This window comes from Lepidochelys kempii, chromosome 10 (genome assembly GCF_965140285.1).
Source record: "Lepidochelys kempii isolate rLepKem1 chromosome 10, rLepKem1.hap1, whole genome shotgun sequence".
NCBI classification, from domain to species: domain Eukaryota; kingdom Metazoa; phylum Chordata; order Testudines; family Cheloniidae; genus Lepidochelys; species Lepidochelys kempii.
In genome coordinates this window covers 4990376-5005878 of record NC_136389.1, presented here as the reverse complement: position 1 = coordinate 5005878, position 15503 = coordinate 4990376, and the positions used below count along the sequence as shown (strand labels likewise).

The following is a 15503-nucleotide window of genomic DNA, read 5'->3' as shown; positions in this document are numbered from 1 at the left end:
ATAGCTGAGTGTTAAGAGGAGGATTAAACTTTCCCCAGCCAGAAGGGACCAGGGCTGAAAAACTTCAGCTTTTGCCAGCAAGGCAAGGGAAGAGTAACAGACACGTTCGGGATTCCTGAATGTTTATTTTGGCCAATACTCACAAAACAATTAAACCCTGTTCTGTGCATCGCAGAACGGAGCATGGCGCTATTAATCCTGCCGTCTCGCTTCTGCAATTTTCAGCCCAGTTTGTTTTTTGTTTTTTTTAAAAACCACCCAGCGACTTCCATGCCCAGTCCACAGATCCTTGCAGTGGACAAACAGCAAGCTTTTGATAAGTTATTGGGCATGCCCGATATCCCGATACCAGCTCATCTTCTAACCCCTTTGCCTACTGGGCTAATACCATACAGGTTATGTGGTAAGATTAGGATTATTTATTATTTGCATTGTGTGGTAGGGCCTATGAGCCCCAGTCATGGGCTAGAATCCCGTGGCACTAGGTGCTGTACAAATGCAGAACAAGCAGAGGGTCCCTGCCTGGAAGAGCTCACAATCTTGTTTTTGAACTGAATGAATAAAAAAAGGAAAGCAGCTAAGATGGCTACTGCTTCTGCACATGCTGCCTGCTGATATAGGGTTTCCCCTCAGTTGTATATTTCTGTGTCTTCCTGTGACACGCCGTAGAGAAATCAAGATTTAGTTCCACCTTCCTGTTTCCTGGGGTGAAGATCTTCATGACAGGAATGAAGTCAGAAGAAAACTTAGGAGCAACGCAGGCAGGAGGTGGAAAGTGCTGACATTGGTCCTCAGAGAGGCTGATGTTGGCTCTAGAAAAAGGAGAAGAAGAGTTACATTATAGAGAATATATTATATATATTCTACAGAAGAAATATAACTGCCGAGGAACTGAAAGCTCAGCAGCCATCATTTCCTGTCCTCTCTAGTAACATCCATGGAAGATCTGCAACCCCCTGACTAGGACTTTGGAACAACTGAAATATCCCTCCCAAATTATCCATCCCAGGTTTCATCGAACATCCAACACATGCTGGAATGGGACATGTTTGAAGTGTCTAGTTGGTTCTATTGAGTTCTCCAGACAGAATGGATGTTTTCAATAAAGCTGTTGGTTTATTTATCTTAATACTGGGCTTTACTGCTTAGATTCAAAATCCTGGTAAATTATGGCACAGAACGCTTTACTGACATGCACTTACAGAACGCTTTACTGACATGCAACTGTAACCCCCACACCTCCTGGGCCGTGGTGCTCTGTCCCTTCTGCCGGCACCGAGACCACTTAGAGAGAGACAAATGCATCTACTCTACAGCCTTAGCTAAGGGCCATATGGCTGTTAGCTCATGCAGCAGAGGGTCATGCATTTAGCTCCAGAGATCCCAGGTTTGATCCTGCCTGCCAACGACTGGAGTCTGTTGGTGTCACACAACTGTGAAACTTCTTGACCAGAAACTGTCACGACTTTCCCTGCTTTATCAGAAAAAGAGGCGTCTAAGCACAGTTAATGGAACCCAAAAGCCGTGTATTTCATACTTTCAAACTTGGGTGGAATACTGATATATCCATCTGGTATTCCCCCAGTGAGCCCAATGCCCAGTTTATCCAGCTCGGACTGTCTCTGCAGTCGGATCCAGTCCTTTGAAGGTGAATTGTATTGTTCTTTTTTCAGATCTTCAAGATTTAGTCCCAGCAAGCCCTTGATATCGTCAGCTGTTAGATTCTAGGGGAAAAGCAAAATAGAACAGTTGAGGGCAAGATTTTCAAAAGGGGCTTCTGTATTGTAAATAAAATGTAATATTACCAATAATATTTCTGGCCCAGACCAAAGCTAGGAGGCTCGGAAGTAAGCTTTGGGGGGCAGGCATTCTCTTCTAAATAAGTGTTTGTAGAGTGCTGAGCACAATGGGGCCCTGGTCTCGACCGCTGCTGCTACTCCTAGAGAGTCTGATCTTGGGAGAGTCCCGAAATCTGGATAAACATCCAAAATGAAGCTCCAAACCAAATCTGCCTTCCTTTGGAGGCAGCATCCCCCGGGCTCAACTCAGATCTCACTTCCACTGGTGTCACTCCACTGATGGAGTGACTCACCCAGGCCCGACTCCAATCTCACAATGGTTTTACACTGGTGTCACTCCACTGAGTGTCACTCCACTCCACTCCACTTCTGACTGACACCAGTGTAAGTGGGATCAGAATCAGCCAGCCAGTGCCTCGCAGACATGAGTCAGGGAGCAACTTTTCACCGTACGGTCAGACTCACCAGCACAGAGTCTTTTTTCAAGCTCATGAAGGTTCTGATATCCATGTTCACGTTCTCTTTGCTGAGAGCTCTTAGGTCCTCTCCAGGAGCACCGGCTGGTGTGGGAAAGAAACAAAATAAAGCAAACCCAGAAAGCATGGCTAATGTTCTGAGACAAACCCACAGGGATCCCCTGGCAATCCCTTGGAAATCAATGGAGTCATTCCAGGGATGACTTTGGCCCCAGATGTTCAGTGATTGTGAAGTGTGCAAATAACTGTGAGGCCATGAAGGGCAGACTGTTTCTAGTCTGCATAGACCTTATTTGCCAGGTCGTGCTGATTATGTGGCCAAGACTTGTTATTTACACCTTCATGGTATATGCAGCCTCCATGAGCCTGGGGCCCCCGGCAGAACTCTCCCATAGAGACGGAGACTAACTCCTTGAATTCTAGTCCTGCTTCAAGTTGTCCCATCAGACTGAATACAGTCACATCAGTCTCTACAGTGAGTCTCTCCCATCCATGTGGAGCCCAGCAGAGGTGTCTGTTTGGGTCCATCAGTGTTTGATGTACAAATTTGGGGGGGATTTCACATCAGGCAGGTTTGCACCCCCTCAATCTCTTGTGAAAGTTTTGCACAGCTGTAAAATATAAAAGGGCCTGAAACCAACACCTCCGATCCAGCCCTCCCGAACCTTCACGTCCCAGATCCAAACACTCTCAAACTCTGCGGAAGTTCTGATCTGGACTCAACCGGAAGGCTCAGCCCATCTTGACTGTCAGGACTGCTTTATGTTGGTCAGGGAGTCCTTCTGCGTACTTAGATATGGCTTGATGAGGTTGTAATAAGCCGGGAACTGGTTGCGTTGGTCGGAGAAAGCTTGTTTAGCTTTGGGGTACAGGATGTCTTTTGTAGACTGAGGGCAGGCGGAAGGGTCCAGTGACTTGGCCATTCTGAGGAAAGGGAAGATTTGGGCAGATAAAAGCTTGCATCACTTCTCCCTTTGGAAATCTTGCACCATCATGGACAATTATTAGAGTTTCTTTTTGCTATACATGAGAACCCTATGCCCCAGTACCCACTGAGAAAAGTCAAGGGTTGTAAAGAAGAAAATAAGCCAATAGTCAGAGAGAAGTTAAGTCAAGTGACATGCCCAAGGGTCACACATCTCCCAAGTGGCAGAGTCGGGAGTACAGTTCCTGACAACTCGGTACTAACCACCATTATAGTTCACGCTGCTTCCTGGATTAGTTTGTGTTTGATGAAGAGAAAAGGAATGGGAAAATAGAAACAAAGAAGGTCGAATCCTTTACTCACATGAGGTTGCTGGGCTCTATCATTTTCAACTGGGGCTCTGACAGAAGGCACATATATCTTCTACCAATTGCATTCAGAGCAGTGACGCTCAGTGGGTTTCCCAAGTCAGTGTATTTTGTGATAATTACAGCAGCCTACAAATGTTTTTAAAAAGAAGTTGAATCACCTGGAAGTATTCCTCCCTCCCCTGCCCCCCAGAGCGAAGCAAATGTCCACTACGCACAAAACCAAAAATAAAATACAAAAGGTTGGTCCAGTGATCCAGGATGGGCCACCCAACTTTGAATAAAATAAGCAGCTCCCACAAAAATAAGGCTCTCCCAAACCATGGAGCAAACCCAAACAAACAAGTAAGCGTTGAGCTGGTAGCTTATTACCTGCTCATCAGGAGGCTCATTGCTTAGCAGGAAGGCAAGCGTATTTGCTGAGGTTATATTCCATTTTTTAATGTCGTCGATGGTGACAAAGGAAGAGATGGCCCCTAGGTTGGGAATTATCTTCTCAGGGTATCCGTTGGGATACATCTGTGGACAAACGGATATTATAATCATGGTAACTCACTATATTTTTCTGAGGGTGTCAGAGAGCTGTAGGGCAATGGAGAAGCAGGACTAACAGGTACACAAATGAATAGATCTGTTCTCTTTCCCTGCACATGCTCCAGTTCCTTTCCCCAGTACCCCACCCACGCACACACCCGCTCTCTGCATCACTCTTTCACCCACACTCGCAGTCTGGTCATGCTCAGACACAAGCTCACTCCGTCTCCTCCAGCCGTCTTGGGAAGGAGAGAGCTGGACACGCTCTCTGGATCTCTTTCCTGACAGCTAGAGCTTATAAACAGATGCACAAGTAGATGCTTTGATGTTCTTCCGCTGTGCATTACCTCATCCAGCTTCTTCTTCAGCACAGCCATTTGCTGATCAGTGAAGGGGTACTGCGCCATTTGGGCCAGATGCGCCACCAGGGTGACACCCTGCAAACAGGCCTGTAATTCCTCAGGGGTATAGTAAATAGGCATGAGCTCATCCATTACCACCTCCTCTGTTATCGTCTTATCCGCCGGGCACTCTGTGGAAGCAAGTATCAGACATCTCCAGCGTGACAGGGCTTTTGCTTTAAGCGTTGAATAATTACAGCCTCATAATCCTGCATTATCAGTTACCCGAAAACCCAAGACGGGAGAAGACAATTAGAGCTAAATGGTGCCTTTAGGGGGCGCTGCAGCAGTTGCACAAACCCTCCAGAAATGTAGACGGAGACTGCCCTTTAATAGAGTGAAGGGAGGGGATGGATGAAGGCTCTTCCCCTCTCCGTTCCTTCTGAGGAGTCTAGCATCAGCCATCGCACCTGACACACATAGCCCCTCCAAGTGGTGGGCATATGCCCAGCTCTGCCATGGGGTACAAACACTGTGGGTGAGAAGGCCTCCTTGGGCCCCCTCAATCTCCTGGTTCACCTACCCGAAGCCAGGCACAACTGAGTGAGCCCTTTGCCTTCCTCAGTTTCCACATGCCAAGATCTAACTCAGGATATTATTAATAGCCAGGAGACACCCCCCAGCCACCTAGGCCCTTCCATGGAACTGGGTCATCAGGTGGGTTTGGGGTTTCCCAGGGTTGTGGCAGATGCAAGGCGGAGCTCTGGTTAGATGTTCACGGGAGGCCCCACAAGAACCAGCCTGAGTCCTGTCACTAGGGCCAAGGGTAACTAAAAACAGAGGAGCGTCAGGCTGAAATCGATGTGCCGAGGTAGCATCCCACGTACCAGCAGCGCGTTTCCACCTGGAAGGCAGGAGGTTTTTAACAATGGAGGCCAGCTGCTCCCTCGGCAAAGGTGAATCATGCATAAAACTTTTCAGCCAAGGGGTTAAAACGTTCTGCAAAGAAAATAAATCAGCAGGGGTATGAGGTTTGCAGCTCCTGTGTGTTTCTCTGTGACCACTTACACAGCCAGGAACCTTGTCACTCAGCTGAATGTTTACAAGAACTATGGAGACTTGAACTCACCACCACCTGCTCCAGGTGTTAGTGACCATTCCTTGGCGAGCCAAAGAAATCGCTTCACTGATGCAGGCATGAAGGGGTGGGAGACTTTCAAAGGCTCAAGCAGGTCTGGTGCGTTCTGTCCACTAGAGGGCAGTGGTGCGCACACACCCCCCCCCCCACACCAAAGTGTAGCTACCCCCTGTACTCCCTGTTCTATTTAAATAACGTTGCATAAACTTTCCCAGTCACCACCTACAGCATTACTTTAGCGTGTTCAGTCTACAGTGTGATAATCATCTAGATCTCTATTCCTGCCAGTTTCACTGGAAAGCTGGTACCCGTTGCCACAATAACATCACTCGCGACATACACAAACTGGTGCTATAAAGCCAAGCCTGGCCAGTAATTTAGCCACACTAAATAAAGCTGTTTGCAACAGGGGCTTGGTTTTGCACTGGTAACAGCAATGGGAGTTTTGCTATCCATTTCACTGGAAGCAAAGTCAGGCTTTGTACACACACCTTGGACACTTCAGGAAGCAGGCAGATGCCTGTTGGTAACATACCTGAGGAATCTTTTGCAAGATATTACGATCAAATAGATGGAACAGTCCACTGAGCTCATTCAGGATGGAAGCTGACCAGTTTGAAGGGGGCCTGAAAACAGGAAATCGTGCTTGATCAGCTTCCAGAAGAGGGAGAGCTACTTTGGGATCCTTTTCGTACTAGGAGCTGCAGGGCTTATGGCCTTGTAACATTTTGATTGAAAAAAAAATATGGAAATGTTTGCATCATATAATCCTCTCACCACTTTTCTCCAACAGGAATCGTCATCACTGGGGATATGAACTCTGGGATCGGTGAGCCAGTTTTAATAATTAAATTAATACAAAGAATGAATAGCAAAGAACTCTGAATTTTTATAGTTGCTCATTTCATGCAAGGATCACAAAGCACTTTCTGCAGGCAGAGAAATTACTGCTACCTTCACATTAGATGGGGGAAGGCACAGAGAGATTCAATGACTTCCTATTCAGCAGTCCGTGTCACAGCCAGGACTAGAACTGCAGGTCTCCATAGCTCACAGGCTAATAATGCTTAACTATTAGACCATCCAGCCTAGATCTATACTGCCACCTGAATCTGAGTCAAAACCTCTGAGGTTCAGAAAAGTTTGGTTAACTTATTTCTCCCCACCCCAAGTTTGTCTTGCATCTGCCTTTCCAGGTGTTGGGCAGGTTCAGAAGGGCTGAGACTGTTAAGAGAAATGGCAGTTCTAACTATATTTCTGATCCAACTAGAAACAGGTGGGAAAGCTTGTTCCCAGAAGCTTCATCTGAACTGATCGGCTCTGTAAACCCCAAAGGAAGCAAATCCAATGGCAATCCTACCCAAACTGAGTGCTTCCGCTGCTGAGGACATTTCTAATAGCCTCTTCTTGACTGGGCACGAAGGATTCACATTGATTTAACTGTGGCAGCAAACTCCCATTGGAACTTCTGATGTATTCTTCACCAAGGTCACAAACCAAGTGGCCCAGAATCTCTGCGTTTTCTTCGCTCACCAGGGTGCCAGGAATTTTCTAGGTTCATAAAATAGATGTGATCAGTAAAAAGGGAAGAATACTAACTCTGGAGAATTCACAGTGCTCCTGACCATTCGTATTCCCTAGCGGGGAGTCCTAGACACAGAGTTTGGATCTGGATTGTGGCTTGAATTTCATCCACAGGCCTTTGATAGAGGCCAGGCTTGTGATGTGTGTATTTGGGTCTGTGCTTCCCCAGAGTTCATGGATAGATGTGGCTTGGGCCTCTCTATCCTTTCTGCAGAGGTTCTTGCTGTGCAGGCTAAGGATCTAATATGGGAAATCAACCCTCATGCCTCCAGGCACAGACTCAGTTCTGCAGAGGTCAGAAAGGAATTTCGCCTCCCCTGTTCAGCACTGCACACTGGGCTAGGTGCATCTGGGGGTGGGGCAGTTTTGTTGGTGTAACAAGCCTGCCTTCTCGCGGAAGCACCTTTCCTGATACTTTCCTTGTTCTCCTGTCCTGCCGGTGACCTAATCCCTCACCCCTTCCTCTGGTACTGGACTACCAGGACCAATGGCAGGATAGGACACTGGACTAGATGGACAAATGGGCTGATCCAGAATGGTTCCTACAGCTCTTTTTTTTCAGGTGACACTTGTTTCTACATTCTCAAAGCATCTGAGATTCATATGTTAAAAGACATGGGCCAGAGCACTTCCTTTCCATAGCATTATCCCAAATTCATGGCCACTTACAGAAGAATTCCACAGGTGTCTCTTTACTACAGTCTGTGACCACTCAGAACCTCATCCCTCATGGGTATAGAGTTCAGATCCCTCTGCTCCAAAACCACAGAGCTAAAGGACACTGTCTGTTAGCTCTGAGCTGTATAGGGCTTATGCCACACAGGTGAACAGTTCTGAGTCCGTCCCACCCAGGTCAGTGGTGACACTTTCACACTAGTCTCATTGCAGTTATATTCTGAATCCCATACGGCTCTTGGGTTCCGTACAGGAGAAATGTATATTGTCCTCTGCGGCCACACAACCCTGGTGGCTGGAGAAATTTGTGTGAGCTGACAGCCTTGGAGACTATGATCTGGGGGAAAGGCCACGCAGCCTACAATATAGCGTTCAGGTTTTGTTGATTTGCAACATTCATTCCGTCAAATGTTAAGAATTAAAACTCAGCCCCTTTTCCTGTTTGCAGATACACAATCATTGTTCTCAGCCCAGCATTCAGTTCCGGGGACCCTGGATTGTTCATCCATGTTACTGAATGCATACCAAACAAGCTAAAGCTTCCAATAGCAGCTGTTTCCGCTGCGGGGAATCTCTCTGCAGCAGGTCAATGTTTGATTCCCCAATGTTACTGAAGTACTGTTGACAGCTTCCTGTCCCTGCATAATCTGAAGGGCTGGAAAGGCAAACACTCCATGAGCACCTTATTAAACAATACATTTGTTAAGTTCAAATCCACGTAAGCTGAAACACACCCCCTGTCCCATCATCCATATTCTACAGTTTATTTCACATCCCAAACATTTGCAATTGTTCTTCCCAGAGACCCGAATGTGTCTCTCTTTTCAATTACTTTTCTCCCTGGGAAATCTGCTTTGAAACCCAAGCTAGCGCTGTTCACGTCTGATGCTCTGGATACAGAAGCCCAGCAGGATATCGGCAGCGTAGAGAAATTCGGCCGTACAGTCTGACTTTTCTGGTTCACTAGATGTTGCAAGGGAAAATATTCACAAAGCCAGGAAGGAATAAAAATCCATTGTGTTCTAAAAGGGAGACTATCAAGACAAAAATACATTTTGCTAAGCAATCTGTACCTTTATTATTAACACCCCCTAGATTATTACCACTAAAAGAAGTTAAAAATCTAATTCAGTTTTCATCTTTTCTGCAGTTTGTTTTCTTATTGCATTTCATTCTACTTGACTGATGCTGCCCAGATATGATGGGGATGTGTGCATAGACTGATGCATCGCTAGGTATTTTATGGTATTCAGTGACTCTGTTCCTTCTTTACCCAGCTGGAATAAGGCAGCAAGATGAAAGCCTTTGTGAAGTTACCTTAAAAACAGCAGCATGTCTTTCGGATAGTTGTCTAAATCCTTGGGAATGCCGTTGAGCGTCACCCTCTTAGCCAAACAACTCAGCTGAAAATAAACCAGAGTTCAGATGAAAGAAGAGAAAACAACAAATATCTCTTCTGGGGGGGAAAAACAGAGAGAGTGGTGCTAAGTCTGAAGAGGTTTAGGTTCTTCCAAAACCTTGTTAGCCAGGTTTTGACCTTGCCAAAGTAATGGCTGCGATTCAGAGTCACATGTGGTTCAGAGCTAGGACACATTCTCCCTAAAGCGTGAGGGTTCTTGGTAAATGGGCTCAGCCTTGGAACATCTTCATGACAACAGCAACGTGGCACTCTGTGTACGTGGGGACTGACCTGGTCTTCTCCTAGCTTGACATTCTTCTGCTTCATGGCTTTGGCAAGCTGCTGAAATCTCTCTGTTTCCATCTCATTGGCTGCCGCACAGATGAAGCCTTGGAGGACAGAAGGGGAAAGTCTGAAAATCCAAAGGAAGCAAGTTAGGTGCAGTGAGGGAGTCCTTCAAAAAAGAAGAGTTGGTACTGATCTTCTAGAATTAACATGCATACAGTAGCATACATGGGGTGCGGGTAGGCATACCAGCCAGGAGGCTGTACATCCTCAAGGATCCTTCTTAGACTGGTTTAACCTGTTCCTCCCGACTGTTCAAAGACTAGAGCGAAATAAGGTTTATTAGGAGCGCCTCCTTGTCGTTTGGGGAGAGGGGTAGCTCAGTGGTTTGAGCATTGGCCTGCTAAATCCAGGGTTGTGAGTTCAATTCTTGAGGGGGCCATTTAGGGATCTGGGGCAAAAATTGGGCATTTGGTCCTGCTTTGAGCAGGGGGTTGGACTAGATGACCTCCTGAGATCCCTTCCAACCCTGATATTCTACGATGTCCCTCCCAGCTCTTCTTCAAGCCCTAAAATTCCCCATACTTGGGGTCATCAAGAATAAGTTCAGGGTGGGAGAACAGTTCTAGCCAAAGGCTCCATGCTGCCCTTTATCTATTGCAGTCCAGGAGGCCATCCTCAGCCAGATAAACATGGTCAAGGGACTCAAAGAGGCAATCAAAGAGCAGTAGCATTTCTCCCAACAGAAGCTGCCCAAGTTGGAGGAATTTCTTCATTATTTCTCCAGGGTCCATAGAGCTGGAGCCCTTAAAAAGTGAATTGCTTTCCCTATAAAAAAGCATATATTGTAAAATCAGCATGACCTTGATTCTGATTCTATGTTTGCCCCAGACACACAGCAGCTGGAGAGAGAGACAGGCCCCATAACATTTTAGTCATTGAAATAAAACTGCAATAGGGTTTCTCAATTAGGACTGTTTTCTAGAGACAAGCAAAGTACGCTAAGGCCTTCGAGAGGCAGTGGGCCTGGGCCAGGAACTTCATTTTAGGAAACATGCCTAGTTATGGACAAATGTTGCAAACCACCTGTAAGCGTAACCCATTCTGTTGGGTTTTCCGGGCCTGTCCTTTCTCTTACGATGGCTGAATTTGAGGAGCACCTGCAAATCAGGACAATGGCTCGGCACACATGGAAAAGCAGAGAGAGGAAAAAGAAATGTTACCTGCTGAAGTTGGACTCTGTCTTTATTACAGCATCGAAAAACATGGCGGCCTGCAGAACCAAGCCAAAGAGAATGTTAGAGTGTCACTCAACACGTTCCGACCCTCTCGGTACATTCAGCTTTGTTCTTAGACAGCTCATGGGGGCAGGGCTGAACTACTGCACATGCCCCCAGCTGCAACTGACGGCAGTGACGAGATGGCTTACTTGTTCCCGGCTCCACAGTTTCTGGTTGAGCTCTTGAACGCTGGGCTTTTCGTTACCAAAAGCCAGCAGTGATTTGGGGATGTAGCTCGCCAGACTGTTTGGGACATATTTAACCAGGTTGATGGGGCTCCCTGCAGCTGAAGCAATCTGAAAAATATAACAACCCCCACGCGGAGGTTAAAAACAGCAATCATCGGGAAGGGAATTACGGGTTGAAGATGAGCCAGGCAGTTTTCCCTCTGATCTTCTGGGTATTCGCCAGAGAATTAATGCCAAGGAATGTTTTCTGCTTGGCATATCTATCTGACTGTGAGAGCTGCTATGAGTCAATGCAGTGGTGCAGGTGAATCTGAAAGGTCTGCCAAAGAACAGTGGCCTAGGGCGATGTGTATCTATCTGTGAGGCCCAGGCAGACAGAGCAAAGAAGAGTTCCTTGCAATGCCTGCCTTTATGCCTTAACATTGTTCAGCAGGCTAGAAATTGGAGTCAACATAGATAATATCTCAGCCTGCCAAACGGCACAGTTCATGGGCAATATTGTGACCAAAGACATGTCAATTTCCTAACTCTTCACACAGAGCTTTGGCAAGTTAGAATAGCACAAACTAGAATGTTGCTATAAGCCAGTCCTTTGGGAGTCTGACAGCTGGCTTTGAATGCCAGTCGGAAGTCATAGGCTCTCCTGCCGGCCCGTGACACTGAAGAGGGATGGGGAATTAGCCGTGGTCTCTTTCTGCTTTGTCTGGAACAATTCTCACGTGAACCTGAGGTGTAAAATCGTGGTCAGCAGACGGGCTGATTCCCTGCAATTGCAGCAAGAGTGGCATGTATACCTATCTCCATTAATCAGCATATAGAGAAGGAGCTCAGCAAACCGGAATATCACTCTGCCCAGGGGAGGGTCTCTGAATGGCCCTCACAGCTGTTCACATGCTAGAAGCCCTAAACCTTCCATCCATCTCAGGCTCTTTCCCTGGGAGTGGAATTCTCCATGAACCAGGTTAGTTCCGTTTTTACTCCCTTCTGACAGAGCTGTGGCCTGTGCCTAAAATGAGACCCATCCAAGAGCGATATCAGGCTTTATTATGAGTTATCATGGCAGGAAGCCAGGACCATCCCACCCACACACATTGCAATGCCACGCCCCTGCTGTACAGCCCTGTTAGTAAGTGCATAAATAAGCCAGGCAGAAAATTGCCTCTGCAGGTATGCATGTTGGGTCACGCCTATGTGTAGTCACAACACAGAGTGTTCTCAACCAGGAAAAGTCACGATCCTCCTCAGGCTCTTCCTACAAGTGACACCACCTTAAAAGGAAAAGTGACCTCACCTTTTCCACAAGTGCCGCTTTCAGAGCAGAGGGCATGGTCACTATCTGCTTCGCAAACCCAGGGATCTTAACAGCTTCCAAGATCACTTTTGGAGGCAGACTTTGAAGTCTGCTGCTGCTTAAGCCGGCCACCAAACTCCCTAGTGCTGCCAGGTTTTGTGCATCCAAGATCTGCAGCATAATCATAAAGACGGGCAAATGATTGGCCATACATCAACGGATTAGATCTACAAGACAGATAGACCAGATGCAATATACACACATGGCTTGTGCTCTTTGTACCTGATAGCCAGAGTTGAATAATTTGTTAACGATAGCGCTGGACTGTTCAGCATTCCAGCCATAAACTTCACTCAGGGAAGGAAGAGACGCTTTGAGGTCTCTGTTGCTGGTGCCATTCTCAATCTGCGACATGGAGAGCCCGACTGCAGCCTGACCCAAGGCATTCAGGGTTTCGGGAGGGAATCGTTCAAATTTGTTCACCAACAAGGTTGCAACCTGCAAAGAGTCCACAGTGACAGAGGAGCAATTCAGAATATCCAAGATGGTGAACCAGCTCCCGGAGGAGGGTCATTTCAGGTTCCTTGTCTTTGGAAGTCCTAATCACTGGAATTTTACAGAGAAGACCTCAGTGATGGTGCCAGTAGCATGTCCACGTTAAGGAGGCAGTGTATTCTAAAGCAGGTGTTCTCAACCAGGGGTACGCGTACCCCTGGGCTACGCAGAGGTCTTCCAGGGGGGACATCAACTCCTCTAGATATTGGCCCAGTTTACAACAGGCTACGTAAAAAGCACTAGTGAAGTCAGTACAAATTAAAATTTCACACAAGGACTTGTTTATATGGCTCTAGAGACAGTGCACCAAAATGTAAGGACAATATTTATTTTCCAATCGATTTATTTTATAATTATATGGTAAAAAGGAGAAAGTCACCAATTGTTCAGTGATAGTGGGCTGTGACATTTCTGTATATTTATGTCTGATTTTGGAAGCAAGTAGTTTTTAAGTGAGGTGAAACTTGGACAAATCAGACTCCTGAAAGGGGTGCAGTAGTCGGGAAAGGTTGAGAGCTGCTGGTCTAAAGGAATGAAAATGGGACTAAGCAGAAAGGTCTAATCCAGGGGTCGGCAACCTTTCAGAAGTGGTGTGCCGAGTCTTCCTATATTCACTCTCATTTAAGGTTTCGCGTGCCAGTAAGACATTTGAACGTTTTTAGAAGGTCTCTTTCTATAAGTCTATAATATATAACTAAACTATTGTTGTATGTAAAGTAAATAAGGTTTTTAAAATGTTCAAGAAGCTTCATTTACAATTAAATGGAAATGCAGAGCCCCCCCGGACCGGTGGCCAGGATCCGGACACTGTGAGTGCCATGGAAAATCAGCTCGCATGCCGCCTTTGGCACACATGCTGTAGGTTGCCTACCCCGGTCTAATCCCTGCTCTCTGTCTGTCTGTCTAGGTCCCCATTCTGTGGACAATGCTGCAGGATCTGAGCAGCGTTCAGACATTTCACTCAGTCACTGATTGGACAAATCATTTCATGTGTCTGTGCCGCCATTTCTTCACCGGTAGAATGGGGATAATAGGACTTCCCTGTCTCGAGGGGGGGGGGAATGTTTGCAAAATGTTACTGGGGTGCTAAGTATTATTAACATGGTGCAGGGTTGAGCTCTCCCCTTGCAAAGCGCAAAGCAGGGGCATGGAAATGTGTTTGTATCCACTGGGAGCATTGCTCTTTCCCAAGCTCTGGAGAAGGGCTCGCACCTCAGCAGGGCTGTGAGCGCCAGGGCACCAGCCAAGGGCTTTACCTGCCACTCCTCGGTTGTCAGAGAAGGTGCAGGCCTCTCCTCACTGCTGCCTCTGTGCATCGGACTTGGGACACAGTTTTTAGTGATCCTCCGAGCCAGACTTAAAGCATCCTTTCTGACAAGGCCGCTCACTGCAGAGGGGCTGAGGTAGCAAACCAATCTGTCTGGGAGGCTGGAAGTGGGCAAAAGTTACAAGTGTTAACGGAGGGTCTGTTCCATCCACCAATGAAAGGCAAATGTGCATCTTGTGGGATTCTGCAGGGGATTCTACATGCCATTGCAGATTTCCCACAATCCCCCTCGGCTTTTGTGCTCTTCCAATCTCTGCAGAGTGCTGTGGCATAACGCGGATTTCCCAGAATAACCCTGTGTGCTACTGGTTTTCAGTCGGCAGAGGGCACGATAAAGCAGATTTCTCCTGATTCGCTGAGGGCTCTGTTCGGCCCCAAAAGAGGTCAATTTTACAGTGTTCTTCTGAGGATCAGAATTACGCTTTAAATATCATTTAGAAGTAGCCACTCGAAATCAGCAGACAGCAAAGATACAGCTATATCAAGGCACCAAGGTACGCCACAAGTGAGCTGCAGAAGCAAGTGGTGGTATTTTACCTTGCTAGTTGGAAGCCAGGTGCAGAGGTAAGTAATGAGGTGTAATACACAGCCGTCTCCCTGGGTAAACTGAGGTTACTGATCAGTTGTAAGTTGACTGGATCTCGGGCAAATTTCTGAAGCTGAGAGGGTTGACATGCAAAAGCAGAAACAGTTTGAATGGGCATTTTAATCATATTCCTCATGGCCCTATGTGGTAGTCAGACAAGATCAGAAGAGAATCTGTATGAGGAGATTCCAACAGGTCACTAGTCGGAGTTAAACTAAGAGAAGAAACGATTTCGTGTGAAAAATTGTAATCGGAAAATCTGAGCATGCACTTGACATGACCGTCATCAGCTGTAAACATGTGACCCTGCAATATCTTGGCTTCTGGATATGATGAGTTGTGCATAAATAGTGGTAACGGAGGGAAGGATACAAATATTGGGCTCTGCTTTTGTATGGCCTACACCTCAAGTGTTAAAAATTCATGAGTCAGGTCTCAAAAATCAGTAGAGTGGCTTAAAAATGGTGATATTTAAAATCAATAAATAAATGTGGGGTTTGTTTAAATTAGCCGCTGTTTTCTGAGCCCCTGAGGTACAGTTTGGTCTCATTTTAAAGCTCATTTAGAAAACCATGAGGTCTAAACACATACTTTAAGCAAAAGCTGAGTTTCTCATGTAATAACATGATTCCAGGAGCTGAGACTTCAAGAAAAACACCAAATATCATGCAACTGGTGCTGACAGTTAGCCACACTGTGCTTGTCAAGGAGCTGACCTCACGGGAGCAGTGAATGCTCAGCACCTTTGAAAA

At 46.5% G+C, this 15503-nt stretch overlaps 1 protein-coding gene across 1 annotated transcript; it reads right to left on the bottom strand.

Moving 5' to 3' along the window:
- Nucleotides 1-354: 354 nt before the first annotated feature.
- Nucleotides 355-14154, bottom strand: LOC140917988 (mesothelin). Its single transcript, XM_078854469.1, has 16 exons — nucleotides 14095-14154; nucleotides 12566-12781; nucleotides 12284-12454; nucleotides 10954-11100; nucleotides 10748-10797; nucleotides 9531-9651; nucleotides 9158-9243; nucleotides 8366-8495; nucleotides 5331-5442; nucleotides 4450-4634; nucleotides 3941-4087; nucleotides 3564-3697; nucleotides 3066-3199; nucleotides 2265-2359; nucleotides 1538-1724; nucleotides 355-812 (listed from the first exon to the last, which is right to left on the bottom strand). The coding sequence occupies exons 1-16, from the start codon at nucleotides 14152-14154 to the stop codon at nucleotides 718-720; spliced, it is 2070 nt and encodes a 689-aa protein (XP_078710595.1). The 3' UTR covers nucleotides 355-717.
- Nucleotides 14155-15503: the final 1349 nt, after the last annotated feature.